At 41.2% G+C, this 24,244-nt stretch overlaps 1 protein-coding gene across 5 annotated transcripts in view; it reads right to left on the reverse strand.

The window, feature by feature from the left end:
* Syt16 (synaptotagmin 16) overlaps window positions 1-24,244 on the reverse strand; it is a 242,553-nt gene that overhangs the window by 77,723 nt on the left and 140,586 nt on the right. For 2 of the 5 annotated variants that reach the window (XM_085697534.2, XM_085697532.2), the window contains exon 3: window positions 12,345-12,443. The exons of 1 other annotated variant lie outside the window; for it this stretch is intronic. In XM_085697534.2, the coding sequence (XP_085553660.1) occupies window positions 12,345-12,443 (99 nt within the window). Of the gene's footprint in view, window positions 1-12,344; window positions 13,175-24,244 lie in introns of all 5 variants that reach the window. 2 more of the 5 variants (XM_085697528.2, XM_087911751.1) reach the window with 1 other exon arrangement.

The raw sequence follows: 24,244 nt of genomic DNA on the forward strand, positions 1-24,244 counted from the left end.
CACCTCTCCGGCTCCCAGCTTTCCTCAGTTGTCTATAGTTCTGTGTGTCAAATTGGGGCTCTGTGGGCCGTCCATGATGTCCTTGTTTAGTTCACATGTGGACAGTCATACGAGAGAGACCATCTTACACTTCAAAGGATCCTGTGCATCCCCTAAATTAAATATCACTGATTCACTATTTAAACAGGCCGTGGGAAACTACACAACTTCTAAAAGTCAGATTCTTTAAGTGACTAAAGAACTCTATTGATTACAACTCTCTTGGCTACCGAGGAACAGGAACCAATTTGAACCACCCAAAGAAAAAGCAAGAGACACTGGCAACTTATTCAAAAAACATCAACCAGGGAAGAAACGTCTAGTTTAAGAAAGACTTGGACTAGGATTGTGTCTCCGTAAAAATGAACTCCAGTGCCCACGTTCACAGAGATATTCATGTTAGCGAAGTGTTAGCAGTCCCAGCAAGACATGAAGAATAGCTTAATGAACGGTTAGCTAACACTACAAGATCGGGTGACATCAACCAATCTGCATACATCCTTATGACTCCAAGCATACAGTGAATGGGAGGAGAAGGCAAGTTACAGGGTATGTCCAATACGATATCATGTATAAGCTTTGGAAACCCAAAGAGTATGTGTTTCTGGCTGTGGTGACATATGTAATCCTAGCACTAAAAAGACAAAGACAGGATCCCTGGGGTTCTTTAGGCAGCCAGTCCAACCTTTTTGGCAAGCTCCAGGCCCGTGAGAAAGCATGTCTCAGGGGAGGTGGGTGGTATTCTTGAGGATGACAGCGGAGGTTGCCTCTGTTCTCCATGTACATGCAGTCACACAAGCATCCCATATAGAACTCACAGATACATATGCTGGTCAGCAGAAGAATAAAAACACAGTTAGAATCATAATCCCCAAATATAGATATGTTCCACCCTTAGTGAGTAGAGAAAAGTAAAAAGCAAAGAGGTTCTCTCAGGGGACTTTATTTCCATCTGGCCTAGATGGCTGCTTTATAATAAATCTGAATTAAATATAGCAAAATGCTAAAGCATGGCCAAGTTATGTGACAGATTTGTGATAGTCCTCTGTATTTTCCTATGCTTTTGAAATGTTTCGCAAGCAGATTTAAAGGCTAAGAAATATAAAGGGCGCTCAGAACTCCATTAGTAGGGACCCGACTTCCCCTCAGCATCATCACCAGGAACCCCAGAGAGAAGCACAGCTTAAATCACAGTGCAGACACGCTTCCCATCGTAAGACTCTTCTGTCAAAACAAGAGCCCCAGGTGTGGACCTGAAGGGGTCTCAGTGGGGGAAGGAGGGGATTGTGACAGAGGAGACACTGGCAGAGAGGATGGGAACTGTGCATGCATAGCCATGATGTAAACACACACCAAGCAGTGTCTCCCTCTGCATGAAGACATTTCAGGAAGCTGGTGGCTCCTGGTTCCAGTACCTCCTTCTTTAAGCAGGCTAACTGAAATTAAGGGCACCCATGGATACATTACAAGGGCAGGGAAAATTTCGGTACAGTTTTCACTAATTGATTCCACGAGTAAAGAGGAATTTGTGATCCCTTCAGAACTAATAAAATAGAGTTGAAACTTATTTGGGTTGTAACTTGCCTTAAATTCTTCTAATCCATTCCTAATAACCGTGACCATGGAAAAATAGCAGACACGAACTTTATTATACTGATTAGACCTACCCTTCTATTTTCCCAGCATCCTATCATGGCAACACACAGAAAACAGGATGGGAAACACAGGGTCCAGACTTTGATCTTGGCCATAAGTTAGACCTTCAAAATTTCTTATATTTTTGGCTGTGAGCCTAGTCTTTAACAACTGAGCCATCTCTCCAGCCCCAAATTTCTGTCCATTTAAAAACTTGTTATGTCCCTGACATTCCGTCAAAGAATGACATGGAATTCCAGAAACGTGTTAACAGAAGCAGCAGCAATGTCCTTGCCTTCAGGTGCCAAGATCTGAAAAGCACAGGCCAGCTCCTCAAACATCACTAATGGTTAGCTCTTCTAAAATGTGCAGAACAGAATATCAAGGAAATTTGAGTTCTGAAGCTTCCAGAAGATAGATTCTCAGAGTGTGGCAGAGTAATAAACTTTTTCCCTAGCTGGTTCTGGATAACAAAGAAACTTTGCTGGCAGAGACTGTGAAACCAAGGTGAACAAATGAAGGCAAATTTAATGTGGGGCAGGCTCGCTTTCAGGATCGCACTTGCTCAATGGCAATGCAAAGGTTCAGCTTTGCAACGAAAGGGAGAAAAGGGAGAATGAGGCAGCTCTCACGTAGGCACACATCCTACAGGAAATGCAAAGCCTGACTGAAGTTGAACTGACTGCACTGTAAGATCTGACACCATTTATTCCTAACTACTGCCATCCGTCCCAAGGCCTTTCATCCATGACGTTGACACCATCCACAAACTAAGAACGCGGTGGAATTTTTTTCCCTTCCACTTTACCTTACCCTAGTACAGAAACCTGGCTAGAAAGTCCAGTTATGCTACCATGCTCTCAAAACCTGCCGTTCTATCTTTTAAATACATTCCATCTCGCCAAAGATTGTTTCTAAAGTTCTATATGGCAATGGACTTGAAGCCCATTAATTCCATTAGCAGGCTATTTCAGGAAATAGAAAGCATACTTCTTGGAAACAAATATATGTAGTTTTAAAAAAAAAACAGACACACACACATAACTCTCAAGTGAGAAGCCGAAAACAAAGATGTTTTTCGAACATGATGAGAGCTCCTTCCTGTGACATATCAAGGGTGTCACAGCTGCTTTTCTGATGAGAAGTCTGTGTTTGGATTTGGGTCTTTAAACCAAAAAGCCTATCTTGGGATGTCACTGTAAGTACTCTCCCCGCCTCTTAATCATCGGCAACTGCTAAACGAAGCGTGTCTATTTTCTCTGTTACATTTACTACTGGCAGCCAGGTCCTCGGTAAGTGCCCAGAAATGTTTCCATGGTTACAAAAAGCATTCAGCATCCCTCTTGTTTTGGGCCAATTTAGCTTAAAATCTATTGTGCAGAAAAATATGGCACATTAAGGAACATAAAATCAAGATACGACATTATGAAAAGAACTCAAGATTAAACGGGAAAAGCAAGCTTGATAAGGCTTTTCAAAAAGTGCACATAAATCTTAGATTAGGGTGCTTATTTTTCTCGCCTCCCTCCAGATAGCTCTCTTCAGCAGAATGGCTTACACTACCCCTGGGCAATAAGGGGGGGAAATCGGTATAGGAAGATTCTTTAATATATTAACTCAGAGCTGAAATATATATACCTTTTAAACCTACAGGTATCTTAACATCTGTACAGCTGAAAGTCCGGCCATGCATCCTAGTGTCACTCGATGTTTATTCTGAGAAAAGACAAATAAGAGCATTTGCTCAATAGCTAAAAGGCAATTGGAGCAAATGCAGAGGTCGTTTCACCTCAGGGAAAGGGAGAAAAGTGGAGGTTCCCCAGAGGAAACTTAGTAATGCTCCTCCATCTACAGCCATGAGTGAGCTGGACTAACAAGACTGTGCCACTCACAGGCCACACTACAAACCAATCCCTCCATACCCAAGAGCCAGGGTTTTGAAAACGTTTTTAGATGCTTGGAAACAGGTTAGACAAATGACAGAGCCTTGGAAGAAACTAAAAGGGGAGCCTATGACTTGTCTTGTTTGTGCCTGTCAGTTTCTCACAGTGCTTTGTGTGTGGTGGGGTGTGCTATGCTCATGTGATTAAGAGAGGCCACAGTAGAGCACCCCTCTTTACAGCTGTCCAGCCTCTGCCTCCACTTGCATGGTTCCCTCCAGTGGAACCATGGCTCTTTGCTCTCTGGGAAATGGAAGGGGGTGGGTGGGATTCAAAATAGAATGTTGAGGTTGAATTTGAAGAAGCCTAGTTTTCCCATCCTTCTCCCAAGTACATTCTAGGCACCAGGCAAAAGAAAGGGAAGAAGATGGACCCTCTCCCTCTCTCCACATGGGTGCATCTTCTTCCCTTCTTTTGTCCTTGGTGCCTCAAGATGTTGACTCTCATCTGATCCTGAGCATCACACCTTCAGGGACCTGGACTTCCACCTCTAGTAGGAAGAATGTCCACCAGACTCCAAAGCCATATCAAAGGCTTTCTTTAGGCAATGCCTTCTTGGTGGAGCAATGACAGCCCACTGGCGGTCATCTATCATATGTCCATGCTGACTTACACGGTCCTTCTTACATACTACCATATGACCCCCTCGTATCTCCTGCTCCCTCCAACTTTAGAACCAATAGTAGGGTTATCCGGAATCAGCTCTCCAGTGTCACCCTTCTGACCGTTTATGTAATTCTCAGCTGCTTGCAGGAGAAAGGCCGATCTTAGCACAGAAAACATAAGAACCTGAGCTCCAGCCCCACGACCCAGGGATGTCAGCCTGTCTACGTGTGAGCATTCATGAATGTTTGTGATCTCCTACCTCTGGAGTGCCTTTCTCCCTGCACCCTCTATGAAGTTCGGACGCACCCTTACATTCATGAGCCTGGATCATCTGCATAGAAGATCCTTATCTGGCTACCTCCTGTCAGAGGATGATCTTGGAGGTGACCATATGTGCAACTGTAACTTTTCACACACACATTCCCAGGACTAGTTAGACACGTCTCCCATGCACTTCAGAACTCTTTAGTGTGACACCAGCTCCTCATTCATTCGTCCCTTCATCCCAACACCTTCCCATTTAATAAGAAGGTCCAGTTCAACCTCAGGGTCCAGTGTTTTGTACGCCACTTGCAGTTCCAGCTTCTGCTTAAGCAGTGGGGCATTGGGCAGGGTGGTGACGGCACACACACCTTTAATCCCAGCACTTGTGAGGCAGCGGCAGGCAGATCTCTGTAAGTCTGAGGTCAGCCTGGTCTACAGAGTTAGTTCCAGGACAGCTAGGGCTGTTACACAGAGAAACCTATCTCGAACCCGCCCCCCCCCAAAAAAAAAGAAATGAGACATTGAAAGATAGTGTGTCTCTCTTTAAATAATAACACAAATCCAGATCTCTGCGAAATTATGCCTTTGAATAAATGAACTAAGAAAGAGGGGTTCATAAAACAATCAGCCATTCTGATGGTTAAGGGGGAATAACTTTTTCACTAGTCCTTGCTGGCATGGCAGATGCTGGGCCCACTAGTGAGAAGAATTCAGCTCATATTTCCAGTAATTTCCAAAAGTCAGGTGTAGACAGCCACAAGGAGAGAACCCATGGGAGTGACTAGCAGAAGGGAAGGCAGATCTGTTTAGAAGCTCTTCTTCTCAGAGTTCACCAGATACCCATAGGAAAGGCCAGGGACAGAACAGGAGCGGAGAAGGCAACCATCAATATTCAGTCATGGAGAGCAGGGAAAAGGTACATAAAAATCTGTAAAAACCCACTGTCCTCCGGGAGGGGCAGCAGACCTTGGTGTTCTTAGGCCACAGGGAGACACATATGGAGGCCAATAAACAGAATACAGACTTCTGGGGAAGGGCAGGAAGAAGGTGTGGGGTGGGACCATGAAAGATTCCCAACAGCTGGAAGGCAGACAAGAAAAGTCAGAAGGTCCTGAACCTGGACATGGGACACAGAGCCTTCCTGAGACTGGAGCAGCCCTGGAACCTGATGGGGCACACCAGGGAGCACACGGTAGCACAACAGCAGACAGAGTGACAACAGAGAGAGATGACTGTGGGAAGGGCGAGCAACACAGAGACCCACGGGAGAAGAAAAACGTGAGCATGACCATGGGCCCAACTGCAACGAAGTGGGTTTTAAGGTCTGCACTGCACCGAGGCTGAAAACCACAAAATGAGAACCCACTTAAGTTCTGACTCGAAAACACCCTTACTACTGTGTGTCCCGACACGGGACAGACAGACCTGTCTGTTTTCCTTCTCCACATCCATGATTTATATTTAGTCATAAGTTATGTGGGAGGTCCTTCTGTCTATGTGTTGCCTTTATTGGTTAATGAATAAAGAAACTGGCTTGGACTATAGTATGGGAGGAGGAAGGTGGAGTTAAGGAGAAGCCATAGAGCCACCACCAGAGACAGAAGCTGGGAACTTTACCCAATAAGCCACAGCCTCATGGTGATACACAGATTTATAGAAATGGGTTAATTAATATGTAAGAGTTAGCCAATAAAAAGCTAGAGCTAAAGGGCCAAGCAGTAAATTAAATAATATAGTTTCTGTGTGATTATTTTAGGACTAAGCAGCTGGGAACCAACAAGTGGCTTCAAATCAAGCACAGAAAAATACCTGCAATCTTCAGTGTCTGGACTCTAACATTTATAGCTTTAAATAACCACCATTTGCAAAAATAAGCAAACAAGTACACATTATAAACAATTTTAATTCAGAATGAAACCAGAAACAACGCATTGGTATTTGTTGAATGCATTACTTAGAGGGTAACTTGTATGTTAAATTGCATTAAAAATTAAAAACAAATTACAATTAAGAAAGAATGGAGTGGTAAGCATAACAGAAACCAATAAAATTAAAAATCAAAATGAGTAAAAAAAAGAAACAATAAAAAAATAAAAGGTAGTTTCTTGCAGAAAATATAGACAGGTTAACAGACAATTCTCTCTACAGGCAGACCAAATCAAAAATATTTTTAATGTCACTTTAAAACCTAAAACTATTAGGTAATATAAAATAACATAACACAAATTCAATAATACAGATGAAAATGTCCTTGAAAATCACAAAATGCCAAAAAAATCACCTAAGAAAATAAATCAAGATACTTTAATTTATCTATTAATTGAATTCTTATTCTAAAACCTTACCAACATGAAAATTTCAGACTTAAAAGTCTTAATTAGAAGCCCATGAGATGGCTCAGTGGGTAAAGATGATTGTCACCAATAATGACAACATGAGTTCCATCCCTGGGACTCATACAGGGAAGGAGAGAATGGATTTCCCCAAGTTGTTCTCTAACTTCCACATGCTTGCTCTCCAATGCTCTCCCCAACTCCTCCTTCTCTGTCTCTCTCTATGTCTGTTTCTATCTCTTTCTCTTTCTCTCTGTCTCTGTCTCTCTCTCATGCACACATGCAAATAAACCCTTGTTAAAAAAGAAGCAATCTATTGAATGCTAATAAATAATAAATGTACATTGGTTATCTGACTATAAGGACAAATACCTCTGAATTCATTTTGTGAAGTGAACATCACAGAGATACTAAAATCAGATAGTAACATATCAAGAGTGCCTATTGAATCACCTACACAATCCATTGAACTTAGAGAAGTAAAGTTGATGCCTACCGAAAGCCTTTACCCCTACAAACTAATGTTCATGGTACTGGAAGATACCATATACCAAAGATGAAAGGTAAACACCAGTCTAGCCACAAAACATTTGATCTATAAGAATGACATGTCTCAGAGGTACACTGGTATAATAATGGTACAAAGCTTCTGGGAATGACCAACCAATGCCTGACTTGATTTAAGGCCCATACCTAACTAAGGCTGTTTGGATGGCTAAGAATCCGAGACAAGATAGGCCAGGGACCGAGGGGAACGCTAAATACTACTATACTGTGAAAGGAACATAGCAGTAAAACGACTCCAGTGACATTTTGTTGTAACATGAGGGCCGGCTTGTTGGGGTATCTCTTCCCATCCGGTACCCCACAGCTGGCAAGTCCCAGAGAAAATCAATCACACAGAGATCTCTATAAGTTATAAAGCTGATTGGCCCATTAGGTCAGGCTATTTATTAGCTCTTATAACTTATGTTACCCCATTATTCTTATCTACGTTAGCCACATGGGCTCAGTACCTTTCTCAATGTGACAGCTTACATGTTGCCTCTTCGGTGGTCTGGACAAGAATGGCAGAGGAACCTCCCTGCTTCCCAGAATTCTCCTGTTCTCATTGCATCACCTCTACCTCCTGTCTGGTTTTCCTGCCTATACTGCCTGCCTAGCCAATCAGCGTTTTATTAAAATATGATTGACAGAATACAGACAATTCTCCTGCATCATTTTGTTCTGCTCATAGATCAGTTCTTTGCTCAGTCATCATCAGAAAACCTTCTTCCTGCTGATGGGAATAAATACAGAGATCCACTGTCAAATACTATGTATAGAGTAACAGACATTGGAACACTCAGCCATAAAAGGAATGCCTCCATCAAAATCCATTCCCTCATGGAACTCTGAAGAAGAGGAGGTAGAAAGATTGTAAAACCCAGAGGATATGGAGGGCACCAAGGAATCAAGGCCTTCTAGAACAACAGGACTGGTGAACATAGGAACTTAAAGAGACTGTGCCAGCAGCACAAATCCTATGGATCTGCACCAGATGGGGTCTCAGAGATGAAAGAAAAAGTGGACACCTGCTCCCAATCCCTAACACACAAGCTATCGCCAATTGATTGTTAGTTGTAAATGAAAAACTGTTTTTCTCCTAGACAGTCTCACTGTGGAATCAAACTGCTCTTAATGGTAGGTCCCATGCCCAGCAGTAGATGGCCAAAACAAAATGAAATCAACAGCATCTTTGGAGGGTCTTTATTTCATAATGTTACATCAAGGCAAGACTTTTTGCTTTGTTTTGTTTTTTCTATATTATAGGTCTTTTGCATGTAGATGATAGCTTCCAGTTTGGGAATTTTAGGGGATTCCCGAGTGCGCAAGCCTGTGTGTTTCTGCATCTATATACATTTATTGTGCTTTTTATAACTTGTTTCCTTGTTTGTTTTTTCATATTCTGATTTGTTTTTTATTTATCATATCTTTTTATTATTATTCTTTGGATACTTAATTTGTTTTCTAAGGAGAGACAGAAAGGGTGTGGATCCAGCCGGTAAAGGATATGGGGAAGAACTGGGAGGCATGGGGGAGGGGAAACCATAAGCAGAGTATATTGTATGAAAAATTCTATTTTCAAAAAGGAAAAAAATATTTTGAGGTACTGATTCAAAGCTGTCACAGTAGGTCTCTAGCTTAGCTAGAGGACAAGCCATAGATCAGACACCTTCTGCAGTATTAATGAAAACCTTCTTCAGAATGTCTGACCACAGTGGTTCTCTGGGTGTATTACTGGACTTTCCTTGCAGCCCTGAGACATCCCAGACAGCTCCAGGTCTCCTTCTTGGGTGTCACCTTGCTATCCTGGTGTTATCACTATCTATGCACAGCCTGATGTTTTCCACCAATGTTGAAAACATTCACCAGGCATTCTGTGTCCTCTCCCATGAATTTCTCAGACTCCTGAAGGCAAAATTAAGATTTGTTTATGCTGCCATACAGCTCCAAGCACATAGTTATCCTGTGTCTTTGAACGCTTGTGTGCATATCTGTGTTTACGTCTGATTCTCATTTTAACTACAAACCCAGGGGGTAGAGAGTGTATTTTCTGTTTTCCTTTCATGCCTGCAAGAATCTCGCCATGACAATTTATCCTTTTAGCTTATAAAGAGGTATCTGAATTATTTAGAGTTGAATCAGAAATAATACCATCCTTAGTAATTAATAATAAAAATGAAAAAAAAGAAAGCTTGCCGATTATGGTCAAGGCTCTGGGTTTCAGCCATAGTATCACAAAAGGTAAGCACACATCAGAATCCCTGCTGACAATACATGAAAAAGTCCTCAGTAAAACACTAGCCAGTCAAATTCATCAATGTATGAAAGTAATAACACAGCACAACCAGAACGATCTTCTGCAAGCTACATCAGACTAGTTCAACATCGCAAAATCAATCAGTACAACTCACTGCAACGCAGCAAGAACGAAGGCTGATATGGATTTTCTAGTTTGGCCAAAGACTGTTTAATCAAATTCAATATTCTCTTTATGACAAAAAACAAAACAAAAACAAAAAATGGAACTTCTTTAACCTGTGTCTAGCCTTAAAGTAGACATGAAAGATTTATGCTAAGTTAAGGACGAAGTCGAGAAAACACACACCCACCATTCTTGTTAACATGTTAATAGAAAGACTATCCAGTGTAATGAGACAAGAAAAAGAATGAAGAGTTTGATTCTTAGAAGGAAATAAAACTGGTGAAAAGTGAACTATCCCTCAGTAGACAAACCAATTAACAAACTACTGCATGCATCCAATGCCACAGAATTCAACAACATAAAGGGTCATTCAGAGGGGCAGCTCTTAAACATGTGACAGTAAATAAAGGAGCCAGATATGAAAGGGCACAAATTCCATCTTTTTATTTAGATGGCATTCTAAAAACACTAACAGTTAACAGAGCCAGAAAAAAAAAAAAAACAGTGTCAAGTCATGTTTGCCATGATCTGGAGGTAAAGGTTGCCTACAGAAAGCTGTGTGGGGATTCTTTGTAATGGTGAGATTACACTATACCTTACTCGTGGTGACAGGATGCTCTGAACAGTAGCAAAACAAAAGACTAAGGCGAATTCCAGCTTATGTAAATTGTATCTTAATAGGAAATAAAGACCATATAAACTCTAAGATCAGACCACCCAAACTCTGCTTCTTCCCAAATGTAGAGCTTAGGTCATGTTCTGCCACTGCGAAAAGAAAATAAGTGGCCGCACCTCAAAGGGATTGCTTTGCCTTCTGCCTCCTCCTGCCTCACAGCTCACGTGGTGCTCACCCCTGTGGGTCAATGCGGAAGTCACATCATGGCCTCCATCATCTGACTCGAAGGTTGGTTTTAATTAAAATTGGTATTCAGATTTCACAGTTATGAAAATTAACAAAAAAATCACTGTTGAGCATGTTAAGACAAATTCACACCAATTTCAAGTACAATTAAAATTAGGCAAGAATTTTCTAAAATCAGAATACAGTTTCAACTCAAATCTAAAATTCTACAAAATATTTTACAAATAATTTTTATGAAGACTCAGAACTATGGTCATTTATATTTAGTCTTTTAAAAGGAATATTAGACTGTCTGACTTTACCAGTTCAACAAATAAGAGTCAAGAGAGTATTGGGGGGGGGAGGCAAGGGCTCAGTCAATAAACTGCTTGCTATTGAAGCACGGTCACCTGAGTCTGGATTCCCAGAACCCATGCAAAAAGCTGGGTACAATGTGTATTCGTAATCCTGGTATTAGGGCAGGCAATGGCAGGAGGATTCAAGGGACTTTCTGACCAGCTAGTCTAGCTGAATAGACAAGCTCCAGCTTTGGTGAAAGACCATTTAAAAAAAAATGGAAAGCAATTGAGGAAGTCATTTGGTGTCTGAACATCACATGCACAAGCCTACATGTACATAACAACTCTATCTATCTATCTATCTATCTATCGATTGATCTATCTATCTTTCTCTCAAGTTCACACAGAGAGAAGAAAGTGTTGCATAAAGCATAAGATACTTTTGTTTCCTTAAACACCAAGATCCCATATGTCTAGTAAGATCCTCCCGAAAATCATGACACTAGGAAGAATCACCAAAAATGAAAAAGACAATATGGTATCCCAGAAATGTTGGCTCCCTCCAACAAGAAAGGAAGCCATGACTTTCGGTCTGATTAATCTCCTAATATGTGTGGACTATGTATGTACACATACATACACCTCCCACCCCCTCACCTCAGCCTACCATTTGCCTTTGTCTATTAACCAGGTAGTAATGGGTATTAACCAGGAGTACCCATTACTCTCTATGGGTAAGAACTGTGGAAAATTTATGCTGAGACACATGCATGTAGCTTTCTCAGAGTTAATTACATTTATGTCAGATCCATGGCGCTTTTATTAAAGCCCCACTCTGCTCAGTTCTGAGAACATAAAGTGTCATAGGCAACTTTTATTAACTGCATCCTGATTATTCCAGGCTCAAAGCCAATGAAGCCAACCAATGTCAAAGCTCTCCCGTCTGCTGTCATCTCGCATCATGCTCCAGTGAGCCGCTGAGAGAAGTATTCTTGGAGTGTTATCAACTACAAATCCTGCAACAAGTATGGCTGTTTGCACAGGATTTCACACTGAATAATATAGTAACATCTAGAAATTCCTAACCTAGAGGGAAGGGGGAAAAAGAACATTTTCAAAGATATTTTAAAAAACCATGGCATGTGCACGGGGACTTCTCCAGCAGAACCCTCGGATTCATTTTAAGCTTTCCACTTGCTCACAACTATTATTTTGAAATATGGAGCCCAAACATGGATCTTGTAAAGCCCCATAGAACAAAAATATTCCTGTGGATTGTATCTCTCAATCAGAAGCCAGGATGAAGGGATGTGTAAGTGGCAGAGAAAAAAGTGAAATCAATGTGATACTCAAAAGCAAAGCAAAATGAAACTATACAAAGTGCCAAGAGCATAGAAACAATGGTACTGAATAGCTTACCTTGCTTTTTTCCATCCGCTTTTTCTAAAGAGCCAGGGAGCTGGGTGTCAAGGCCAAGCTGGAGGCCACATCTCTGCCTCTCAAAGTCACGTTCTTCCTCTGCAATAGAAGAAAGCGTGTGCAGGGGCTTCGGGCCAGTTGGGATCTGATCGGGCCACTGGTGTGTGGTAGAGCATGAGTCTTTGGTTTGTTGATCAACTCTGGGACTTGCTGTACTGCCAGAGTCCCGAAGGTCACTATTTGAATGTGAGGAATGGTCCTCTTCAAGAAACAAGGAGTTTGCCTCCTCAGAATTCCTATCACTGCCCTGCTCTCCATCTTCAAAGTAGGTTTCTTGAAACCTAGTATCCTCCAAGTCCTGGTCTGGCTTGTCACTCAACGCCGAATCGTGTTTGCTTAGAAGAACCAGTGACGCTGAGAGTGCATCGCCTGCTTGCTGTAGAGCTTCATAAACCCGGGAGAGCCAGGAAGACAAAGGCTGAAAGAAGTTCTGGGCATCCTGTGATGCCATGGCCAACACCATGGCCAATTACCTCACGTGTACGGAGTTCACTCTTTCGGTTCCTCCAGAACTCAGGGCTCACGTGAAATACAGAACAAGCATGATGAGAAATTTGAGTTCTCTCTTTTATAACACGCAAAACCTTATTAATATACACATTAAGAAAATATGCGCAGTACGTGAGCACTGTTGGCTGTAACTAAAACCAGGCAGCGTGCCAGTTCCTGCGCCAAGGTCTATGGAGTAGGTCTTTGCAGGGGACAGAGCAACTGTGTTTGATAGGGTAGTCTCTTAATGGTGTGAACACTTCACTCTCAACAGTTCTCGGCTGAAACAGAGGAAAGACATGCTCGCACCCGTTAAAGTCACAACTACAGACCCATCACCAGATACCTATAGCCAATGTCAGTTAGCACTGGGGGAGGGGAACAAAGAAACGTTACATTGAACTCTTATGGTGGCTAAACAAAAATGACCATGAAAATCTAAACTGTGGTTCTCCCCATGTCGGTATGCCTCCTCAGGCTCACGCACAACCTCCATTAGCAGTAACAGATTCTAGTCACACGGGCCGAGAGAAGCTTGATCCCCATAGATCAGCTTAACACTGTGGACAGGGTAAAGGAATCCATGGGAACAACCAGTTAGTTGGGCATGACTCTTCAAAATGCAAGAGACGCTGGAGGTCTCGTGAACAAGCATGTGGAGCTCAGAGAGCTAAGGAGCAGGCGTCTCTGTTTTGTGACACAAAGGTTTATCCTCTCAAAGGAAATGTGTGTCTGCAATGTACAAGCTTCCAACAAATCTTAAAATAGAGTTGTACAGTTTTATGCGATCTCTAGAAATGATGCCTAGTCTTGGGGAGAAATCACTGAAAATATGTGCATGGCAAATGGATCATCCAGCTTCCTGGAGAGAGATGGCTGATATCTTGTGCCTTTGACTGTGTCCCCATCTCCAAAGTCAGCCCTCTGCAACAGTGGGTCTTCTGAAACATATACTTCGTAAGATTCATAAGCTGAAAGAGGTAATTCCTGGACATTCATAGGACAGGACACTGTGAGGACCAAATAGCATATACCTATGCTTTTACACTCACATGCAAACGTACACATAGGTAGTTTTATGCATATACATGGGTGTGGGTATCTCTCTGCAATCACGGTGTAGGGTAAATGTCATGAATTGTTTCTTTGATAGCAACATCTCCCCTCACAATCACTCCATTCCTGAAGTTTCAACCCTCTTGATCTCAGTCTTTAGCACAACTGCTTATATTCTCTTGAAAAATTCTTGTTAGTGACTCAGATCCACCGATTCATTCAGTAAACAAGTACTACTGACTAAGTACCTATTAAGGACTGGGCATAATGCCAGGCATAAGGTAACCCCGAGACCACTGTCCTCATGGAACCTACATTTCAGTTAAATAGAAACTGAGGTCTCTGCATTCTCCTCTAAAACTGAGTAATTCATGGGAAATAAAAGACAGCAACGGTTTTGCCCAGTGCTGGACTCTGCAGGCTGCAATAGCAATCTGACAATAAAGTTGTGTCCAGTGGTGCAATAGCGGCATGGTTGTTATGGGTTAACTTACTGCTGTTTTCCGATTTGAGGCCTGCAACATGGGAGGAGATTTCTTGCCTGGTAGTGTAATCCTGATCAACAATCCATGGCTAGAGAGGTCATAGGCCTTAAGGTATAACCTACAATTGTTATTTTATTGAATGATCATGCTGTCAAATACTGCCTAAATGTTCATGCTTATACTCATAGACCTGGAATGATCTTTCAACCTTGGTCAGAGAAGCTTCTTGTTGCGGTGTTAGCAGCCAATGGGGAGATGTGCTGAAAGACCAAGTGTCAGTCCTAAACAAGAAAACTTGTAGCTCTTGTCTTCCTCTAATGGTTTGAGACCACTCTGTCCCATTCCCCTTTATACTCACCTGCTGGGAAGGCTAACCCATCCATATTTTTGTTTCCTTGGTTTGATTAGTTGGTAAATTGGGTGGTTGGTTGGTTTAAGAGAGTTTCATGTATGTTGGGCTGATCTTCAACTTGCTATATAGCCAAGGATGATCTTTAACCTGTGATACTATTGTCTTCATATCCTGAGCTCTAGGATGACAGACATGTAAAACTGCACTTTGTTTATATGGTGCTGGGACAAAAGTCAAGGCTTCTGTATTCTAGGAAGCATGCTACCAACTCAACTATTTTCATTTTAAACCCTATTTTAATTTTAAACTTTTATAAACTCAAAATAAACATCTCTGGTCCTTGACTTGCTCCTCCTTTTCTTACTCTTCTTACAAGTCCAAGTCAGTAGTGTAACTTTGGTAGTTCAGAGTCATCTAGTAAACTAATAAAGCACACAAAAGACTAGGTTGGCTGCAGGAAAAAGACTGGCCAAGACCCATATATTTCTGTTATCTTCCCTGAAAGATCCAACCCCTATTAAAGGTTGATATTTTAAGAAAAAAAATCTGATGTAAGGAAACAGATGCACATTAACGTGCCACACTAAAATCTTAAATTCAGTTTTTTCAAACCCAGTATGTCACTTCGCTGCAGGGATTCACCTCTTGGGTCACAGGACCACATGACTGTGACTCTCTCCTCATCACACTCCCCCTCCGTTCTTTCCAGCCAATCTGCCATTAGCTTTTGCTCTCCAGTGATTGTCTTGTCCAAGTTCCCATTCTCTCCTATCACTTACCTGGTTTGTTTCAGTCTCTTTTCTTTCCCAACTCCCATTGAACCCTCTGTTCCCCACAGCCTGACTTTCATTTGGATTTACTGCGTCTCTACCCCTGCAATGGAGGCCCCATGGAGAGTGGAGGCCATCTGTTTAGCTCTCAGTGCCTAGAATTGTCCTGAACACATGGGAAGCAAATCAGCAAATAAAGTCAGAAATCTCATTAGAATCATGCCTGGAACAGTGCTCAGTGGAAGTTACTGACTCAATCATTTTGTTACATTTATGAACAAAACCTACACAGAGCTGTCATGGAAATCTTCAGGGTGTTAGTCTACAAATTTCATATTTAGTACATTATCTTGTCTGCATTTGCTCTTGTCACCCAGTTCCACAACCCACCATTTTGGGTTGCCTTCGCTGCTGCTTGGATGACTTCATTTATTTTACTTTTGACCCAGAAAGTATTTTGCCTAAGCAAAAGCACTTCAGGGCAATAGAGACCTGGAAAACCTCTCCGAGAAATCAGTGACTTTAGCCATCTTTTCCTGTCCTTACAATTCATATAACCCCACTTCTCATCCCAATGGAATGTCCGGCTGAGCATAGGCTGACCCCAGAGAAACCGGAGTGAGAACCCAGCTATTCCTTTTCACCCCTCACTGTGAGGTCTTATATGTCATTCATGCTCACACTGAGAATTTCCATAAGTGACCTTGATTTTTTTTCTGATTTTTATTTGTTTATCCCAGATGTCTTCTTACCTGGTCTGCCTCATTTTTTACATTGAAACGCTAATGGCTTTCTCTGCTAATTCTTCATCTACAACTAAGGACGTCACCTCAGAATATGCCTTTATGTTATAAAATTCCATTTATTTGTCAATATTCTTCTGATGGGTTGGTGGTCCACAAGTCTGGGAAGTATTTTTACAAGCTACAGCTCCAGAATCCACATAAGGCTCTGAACATGCTAGTTGTATGTTGTATGCTTATGTGCATGTATTGATGGGTAGAGATGAATAGGTGAATGGAATGGGTGAGTGGATGTGTGGATGGATAGAGAGGTAGGTGTGTGTGTGTGTGTGTGTGTGTGTGTGTGTGTGTGTGTGTGTGTGTGTGTGTGTGTGTAGGGATGAGTGGATAGATGGTGGGCTACTGGGTGGATGGGTAGATGAGTGTGTGAATGAAGGTACTAGTGAAAATGCTTAACACCAAATGGTCTTGATTCTATCATTTATCATCATCTGTAAAATGGAATTCCCTTACTCTACCAGTTCCTTTCATCTCTAAAATTCCAGAGCATATCAAATATGCCAAACAGCATAGTAGCCAAGGCTGGATATATTAAGAAGCTGTTGGCATACAAAAGAGTTCCACAATAGCTCAGAATGGAGTATAACAAAGATTTGTTTATTTGGGGATAAACTCACAGAAAGAGTAGCGATCTGCAGTCCTCTGTGCGCACTAGAAACTGAATCTGAATCCAGCAGCCAAGAGTCCCGCTCCTGCTTTTTGTCTGCCTTTATAGTACATGAGACCATACCCAAAGTGGGCTGGTTTCTTAAAGGCTATTGGCTGAAGGAGTTCCCATAGCAATAATAAAATTGCCTTTTCAGGAATGAGTTCTAAATCTTTGTTAATTTGATAATATGATAATACATGTCATGTTGTCTCGAAACAATGCAAAAGAGACCAAATCTCTATCTAAATATGGGGGTGGGGGATGTCTAGTTGCTGTATTCGAGAATGCTGAAAAGGAACAGCACCTGTATCTGGACACAGAAAACTACTGAGTTGGTAATACTGGGTGTCACTCATAAACCTAAACCCAAAGGATATCAGTTCAGACAAAGCAGTCATGGAGATGTTTTTAAGTAAATATCAACTTATTGAGAGGGCACACCAAGGGCGATGCAAATATGTATTTGTGGTTCTAGTTCTTTGGAGTACTTTCTTATATCTGTTGAGAAGATGACATGACTCCTGGTCAGATGAATATACGGGAAAGAGAAACAGAGATGGTGGGAGGGAGGGCAGGGTGAGAAAGCTTTATTATGTTACTGTGATAAAACACTATAAATAAAAGCAAGTTGGGCAGAAAAGGACTGGTTTGACTTACACTTTCAGATTCCAGGTCATAATCCATATGGAAGGAAGTCATCCCAGCAGCTCAGGTGGGAATGAAAAGCAGAAACCACAGATTTGTTTGCTGGCTCGCTCACGCTAACCTGCTACAGTTCACTCATTCATGCTCAGGCTTAGCTAGCTCCCTTAGACAGGTCAGGACTGGGACTTCCTGTATCATTAGCTCAGGCTTCTTATTAACTAACTCTTATATCTTAAATTATTCCATTTCTATTATTCTGTGAATCACCACGAGTCTGTGACCTACCATAAACGTTCTGGCATCCTTCTCCTTTGGCAGCTACATGGTGTCTCTATGACTCTGCCTACTCTCTCTCTCTCTCTCTCTCTCTCTCTCTCTCTCTCTCTCTCTCTCTCTCTCTCTCTGTGTGTGTGTGTGTGTGTGTGTGTTCAGATTTCCCACCTGGCTTTATTCTGCCATGCCACTGGCTAAAGCAGCTTATTTATTACCCAATAGTAATAAAACATATTCACAGCAACAGAGGGGAATCCCACATCATGTATGCATAAGAGAGTGTTGTGAGTGTATGTAAAACACTTGAGTTCTTGTTGCAGGAGGTCCAAGAAGGTTTATTACCTCTCTAAGTACTCAGAATAATCTAGAAATCTAAAGACAAAGAACAAATGATAGATAAAAAGAAAAGGAAAGCCATTGGTATATTCCCAAGGAGTACATTTTTTAAATCCTACTTTAATTAGAATTCTGTTTTAATTGTAATGGTAGTTAATTGAACTACGATCATTTTAAATATAGAAAATTACTAAGCAGAAGACAATAGATTGAGTTTCTATATAGGACACCTATGAAATCCTTGAGTTATATGCTTTCTGATATATTTTTAAGATCTCCACCAAAGGCAATTGTGAACAGAGAATAAGAATGCTTATGGACCTATAGAGGCTATAAGTTAAATCTTTCTGACCTTCTTTTCTAATAAAGACAGCTTCTTACAGGGAGCGAGAAGAGTTAGAATCTAAGAAACGCCAGCTTGCAGAAAACCAGAAAAATCTATGATGGAAGTGTGCACGCCTGTGTAATTTTTAAAGGTTTATGAGCACCTGGAGAATAAGCTACATTCTGAAAGGCAGGGAAAACATTTCCAATGGCATGGTTTCCAGGTAACCAAATCCTAAGTCAAAATCATATACAAATCTGCCTTCTGACACGTGTGGATGTTGAACATTTGTTTGAAAAATAAGTCACCTTGTAAAACCCTTCTCACTTTTCATGATTCACAGGACAATCTAAGGAAAAGTCAAGAATACCAGATTTATCTAGAGTGTCTCTTCACAGGCAGCCGTCAGATAGCTTTCCAGGTCTCCAAAATGTAGTTATTTATTATTGACACATCAGCCTGAAAGCTAATTAAGTGTACCATTATTAAACATGATGGAGAAAGTCATTTTGAATTGCCTAAAAAGGTCTGGAAGATGAATAAAGCATGTCACAAAAATAAGAACTACAAAATAGGCTGCCATCCATCTTTCACAGTGTTCAGAAGTATCCACAGGTGTTTTCTTTTAAAAGCAAATTTGTTATGTGGGTAGAAATACTTGCTACTGAAATGAAATGCTTTCTGAATCATTTGTCTAAGATATGTTGGCATCTTAACAAATATAAAAATGGACTACTGGGGAAGGGACATAGCTTAGTCACTGAAGAGCTCATCACTCAAGCAAAAGGTCATGAGTTCAAAAACCCCACAAAAAGCCATGCACAGCAACACATACTTGTAATCCCAGCACTGAGGAGGTGAAGAAGGGAGGATCCCAAGGGTTCCCTGGCCGGCCAGCCTAGCCAAACTGGTGAACTTCAAATTCATTGAGAGACCCAGTTTCAAAACATTAGGTGAAAAGCAATGGAAGAAGAATGGTCAATGTTGACCTCTAGCCTACAAGTGCATTGTGTGCACATATATAAGCACATACACTTATACAGCACACACACAGCAAAAGGAGGGCTACTAAGGAGTCTTTATGCAATAATATGAATACAGTACAGCCACATTGTCATTGCAGGATCTTGAACACATCTTTACTACTGGGCTTTGGGTTTGGGGAGGAAGAACTGTGGATATAAATTGAAATGAACACTTCCTTATAATCAAATTACATATTTACCAGTTGATAATGAGAAGAGTGAGTCAGAAAGAAAGGGAGGGAGAAAGGGAGGGAAGGAGAACACAGTTGTTTTAAAATCATTACAAAAAAAGGCTGTCTTAAATCCACCCTTCAGTTTTCCAAATCAGGGACATGTACCTGGACACTAGTATGTTCTCGTTCATGATGAAGAGATCACAACTTCTTATATTGTAATTCATCTTGTAAATTATATTGCAGAACATTTTCAAAACACATAGAAAGAGTCCAGTGTGTAACAAAGACTTAATATCAGGCATTTATTAAGTTGAATTTTCTGGTGTTTTATAAGGTAAAAATATATTAAATACTTATAATATTTCTAATGTTAGTATCTCAGAAAAGGATATTTCTCTGACATATTACTGTATAATACAATATTTTGAGGACTTACACAAATAATACCTTATATAAAAGACAATAGCTTTCCCCTTTTACAGATAAAAACACGGAGGTTCGGGAAGGGTTCATGCCTTGCAATGGTGTTTATTATCTGGATTAAAGAACAGAAATGGTATTCCAGTTCTCTCCTGCTGAATTTCAAACAACTATTCCAAACCTTCACAAAAGGCCCATAAGACTGTGGCAATTCCAGAGACGTCTGATGTAGGAGTTCCTTTTGTATTTGTGTGTTACATTCATTGGTTGAATAAAGAGACTGCCTTGGCCTTTTGATAGGGCAGCCCTTAGGTGGGCAGAGCAGATAGAACAGAATTCTGGGAAGACAGGAAGTGTGGCAGACACCATGCTTCTCCTGCCCAAGACAGACACTGGTTAGACTCGTGCCACAGTCAAGTGGCGATACACATTAATAGAAATGGATTAATCAAGATGTGAGAGTTAGCCAGTAAGAGGCTAGAGCTAATGGACCAGGCAGTGTTTAAATGAATACAATTTCCATGTGGTTATTTTGGGTGTAAGCTAGCCGGGCAGAACGGAACAAGGGGCCCGCCCTCCGTACGACAGATGTCAAAGGTGGGACCGTTTTCCAGGAAAAGACAGACGTTGGGTTCAAACTGAAATGTCTGTCTGGTTTGGCATTTTTCACATTGTTGGTCTGTTTGTTTGTTCATTTTATGGAGTAGGACGAGTGTGGAAATCAGAGGACAACCTGCAGTGGTCAGTTTTCTGCTTCCACTGCAGGGTTCCAGGGATCAAATACAAACCATCAGGCTTGCCGGTAAGCCTCAACCTGCCGAGTCCCTCACCAGTGCCTGACTTGGAGGACCAATCTCACTCCCTTTCTATTCAGCCTGCTTCACTCATGGAAATCACTTAAACATGAAAACTGTTGCAACTGATTTTCCAAAGTAAGTATAATAAAGTAAGAATACCTCAATTGCTCTCTAAGTCACAGAAGGCTTCTGTTAAAGTCCATTTCTAAACCTGATGAAATAAATACTTTGGGGAATGCTTGAGCAGGACAATGTAAAACAAATTAGACTTAATTCAACTGAAAAGCAAAGCTCCTCAAGGTTTGGGCCATTATAGTGATGGCACCTTTTAAATACTCAGATTTTATAAGCCCATTGAGCATTTTTGAGTATCTATTACAGCCAAGGAAATTTAAATACACTCCATGAATACCCAGTGACTATAACACGAACAGACAAAGTCCTCAGTGACTCCAGAGGGACTAATGAACCCAGTCTCAGAAACAATTTTCCAAAGAGATTGTTGCTGCTCTTAGAGAGAAACCCAGTTAAAGGAGTTAATATTTACCTCTTACAGATAAAGTCTAGGGCTGAAGAGACAGCTCAGTGGTTAAGAGCACTGGCTGCTCTTCCAGAGGACCTGGGTTTGATCCCAATACCCACATGGTGGCTCACAACCATATGCAACTCCAGTTCAAGGGGCTCTGACATTGTCGTCTGCCTTCTGACTTCTGCTGCCACCAGATATACATGTGGTGCACATATAAACATAAATGCAGACAAAATATCCATATCCATAAAATTCTAAAATAACTTTTTAAAAGATAAAATGTGTCTTAAGTGATTAGCATGACCTCCCTTTCAATAGCAAGGCACCAAGGTCCAAAGGCCATTGGCAGACACATCAACAACCCTGATGAAAGATATTCAGACATTTCAAATAGCATCCATAGAAAGGTGCAGTATAATTGAGAGCTAATGAGATGAAATTGAGAAAAAAAATTAACAGGAATAACACCCAGAAAAAGATACCAAACAGTTGATTTTTGTTCAAAGAGAAGAAAAGAATTTGTGTCATTTGAAAATGCATTTTAGGCTCGAATATAAAGAAGAAATATAGAACTGCATTAACTACAGCCCTCTTGAGACGAACTAAGCAAAATTCAGAATTCTAGCATTCTATGGTTGTTAGCTGTAGAAGTAGCCAGTCCTGTAACGATGTGGCTGAAAAGAGGGGTGACCACTTAGAATCTCACTGCTTGATACAACTGGTTCCTTTGCATGTAAGAAATATTAAATTGCATCTCCTTGCGATTTACAGGGCTGTAATCACGGTACACAGGAATCTAGTCATCATCTCAACCACTGCTAGTATATCTACAACTGGTCACCCGGACACACCCACTCTTCCTTCTTGAATTTATTGGTCTTTGCCCCAGTGCAGCCAACAGCTGAGTTAAAGTTACCTTGATTCCCACCCATTCCACTTAGCAGCCCTCTAAGTAGTCTCTCTACATTCACTTTCACCCCATTTCCCCAGATGACTTCTAACATCTTTCCAAGACACATGCTTGATGAGACCACTTAGCATTTACAACAACGATGTCCCATTGTGATAGCTCTTCTTGGTTGTCAACTTGACTACATCTGGAACTAACTAAAACCCAAGCAGCTGGATACACCACTGAGGGATTTGATTTATTAATTAAATCATTCAAAATGAGAAGAACCACTTTTAATCCAGACTTTTGAGGTGGGAGGATCTACCTTTCATCTGGATCACACCTTCTGCTGGCAGACTATAGAAAGGATATAAAGGAGGAAGCTCTCGCTCTCTGCCTGTTCGCTCTCACTCTTGAAGTCATTCCTTCATGGGCATTAGAGGATGCTTCTTCAGAATTCCGCTGTCTACTGGTGTCCAGCAGACAAATACAGACCTATACCTGAGACATACAGTGGGCTGAGCAACTACTGGATTCTTGGACCTTATGGTAGACAGCTACTATTGGACTAATTGATCCACGGCTATAAGCCATTCTAATAAATATGCTTTGTGTATATATTCATCCTATCAGTCCTGTTCCTCCAGAGAACCTTGGCTAATATATCCATCATGCTTACCATAATGCCCTACTCCAGGGAACTCCGAAGGGCATCTCTGGTGCAGCCCTTTCCTGTCTACTTGCTGTCTACACCTGCATCATTTACTCAGATCCTTCAGCTCCTTCCCTGAAGCTCCCCTGCCTCTGGGATTCCCTCACTCACACCCAAAAGCACCGGCTAATCTCTTTACAGTTCTCAGTTACAGTTTCTCAGAATTCTTTTCCTTCTCCCTGAACCCAAACAAAATTAAGCCAGCCTAAAATACTCCCTCAATGCACTTCTTTCTTAAAATAAGCTTTGCTCCCCTCCTGCTACTCTTCCCCACGCCCCCTCTCCCCTCCATCTGCTTCCTTTTCCATCTTACATAGCTGCCCTTTCTGTTTTCTTATCACGTGTATTTTATTAGCCTCTGTTTCCCACCTCTCTTAAGATCTCCTCCTCTCTCCTGATCTCCATTCTAGTTGCATGATATACATATGTAAATATACATGCATATGCACATATATGCAGATGCATGATTTTAAATCCAGTTTCTATGTATACAAGAAAACATGCAGTATTTCTCTTTCTGTAGTCCAGAGCTCCACCACTATGTATCTCCATATTTGTCTTTCCAAGTCTAGCTTCCTTCATTAGATTCATTTATCTCCAGATCTGCCCATTTTCATGCCAATGCCATGCTTCCACTTTTGTTTATGGAGAATAAATTCCATCATGTGTGTGTACCACTTTTTCTTTATCCATTCATACCTGCTGCTGGGTTTCTAGTTTGGAAAAATGACCTATAGTGACAGAAACCACAATGGTAGATAGTCTATTGAGGGACTGACTCCATTTCCTGGCCGTGGTCAATAATGCAACAGCAAACATAGATAAAAAGTGTCTCTGTGGTATGCTGACTTTAGAGTGCTCTCAGTGTATATCAAAGCATATTCTAAATGACTAATAAGTTGCTTCTATTTTAGACTTGGTTTTTTATTGTTTTGGTTTTTTAATTTCCATACTGAGTTTTAAAATGGTTACAAAAGTTTGCATTCCCCTAAAATGACTGAAAGACACTTGAAGAAATTCTCAACATCCTTAGCCATCAGAGAAATGCAAATCAAAACAACTCTGAGATTCCATCTGACACCTGTAAGAATGGCCAAGATCAAAAA

The sequence above is a fragment of the Myodes glareolus genome, chromosome 11, assembly GCF_982192425.1.
Source record: "Myodes glareolus chromosome 11, mMyoGla1.1, whole genome shotgun sequence".
Taxonomy (NCBI): Eukaryota; Metazoa; Chordata; class Mammalia; order Rodentia; family Cricetidae; genus Myodes; species Myodes glareolus.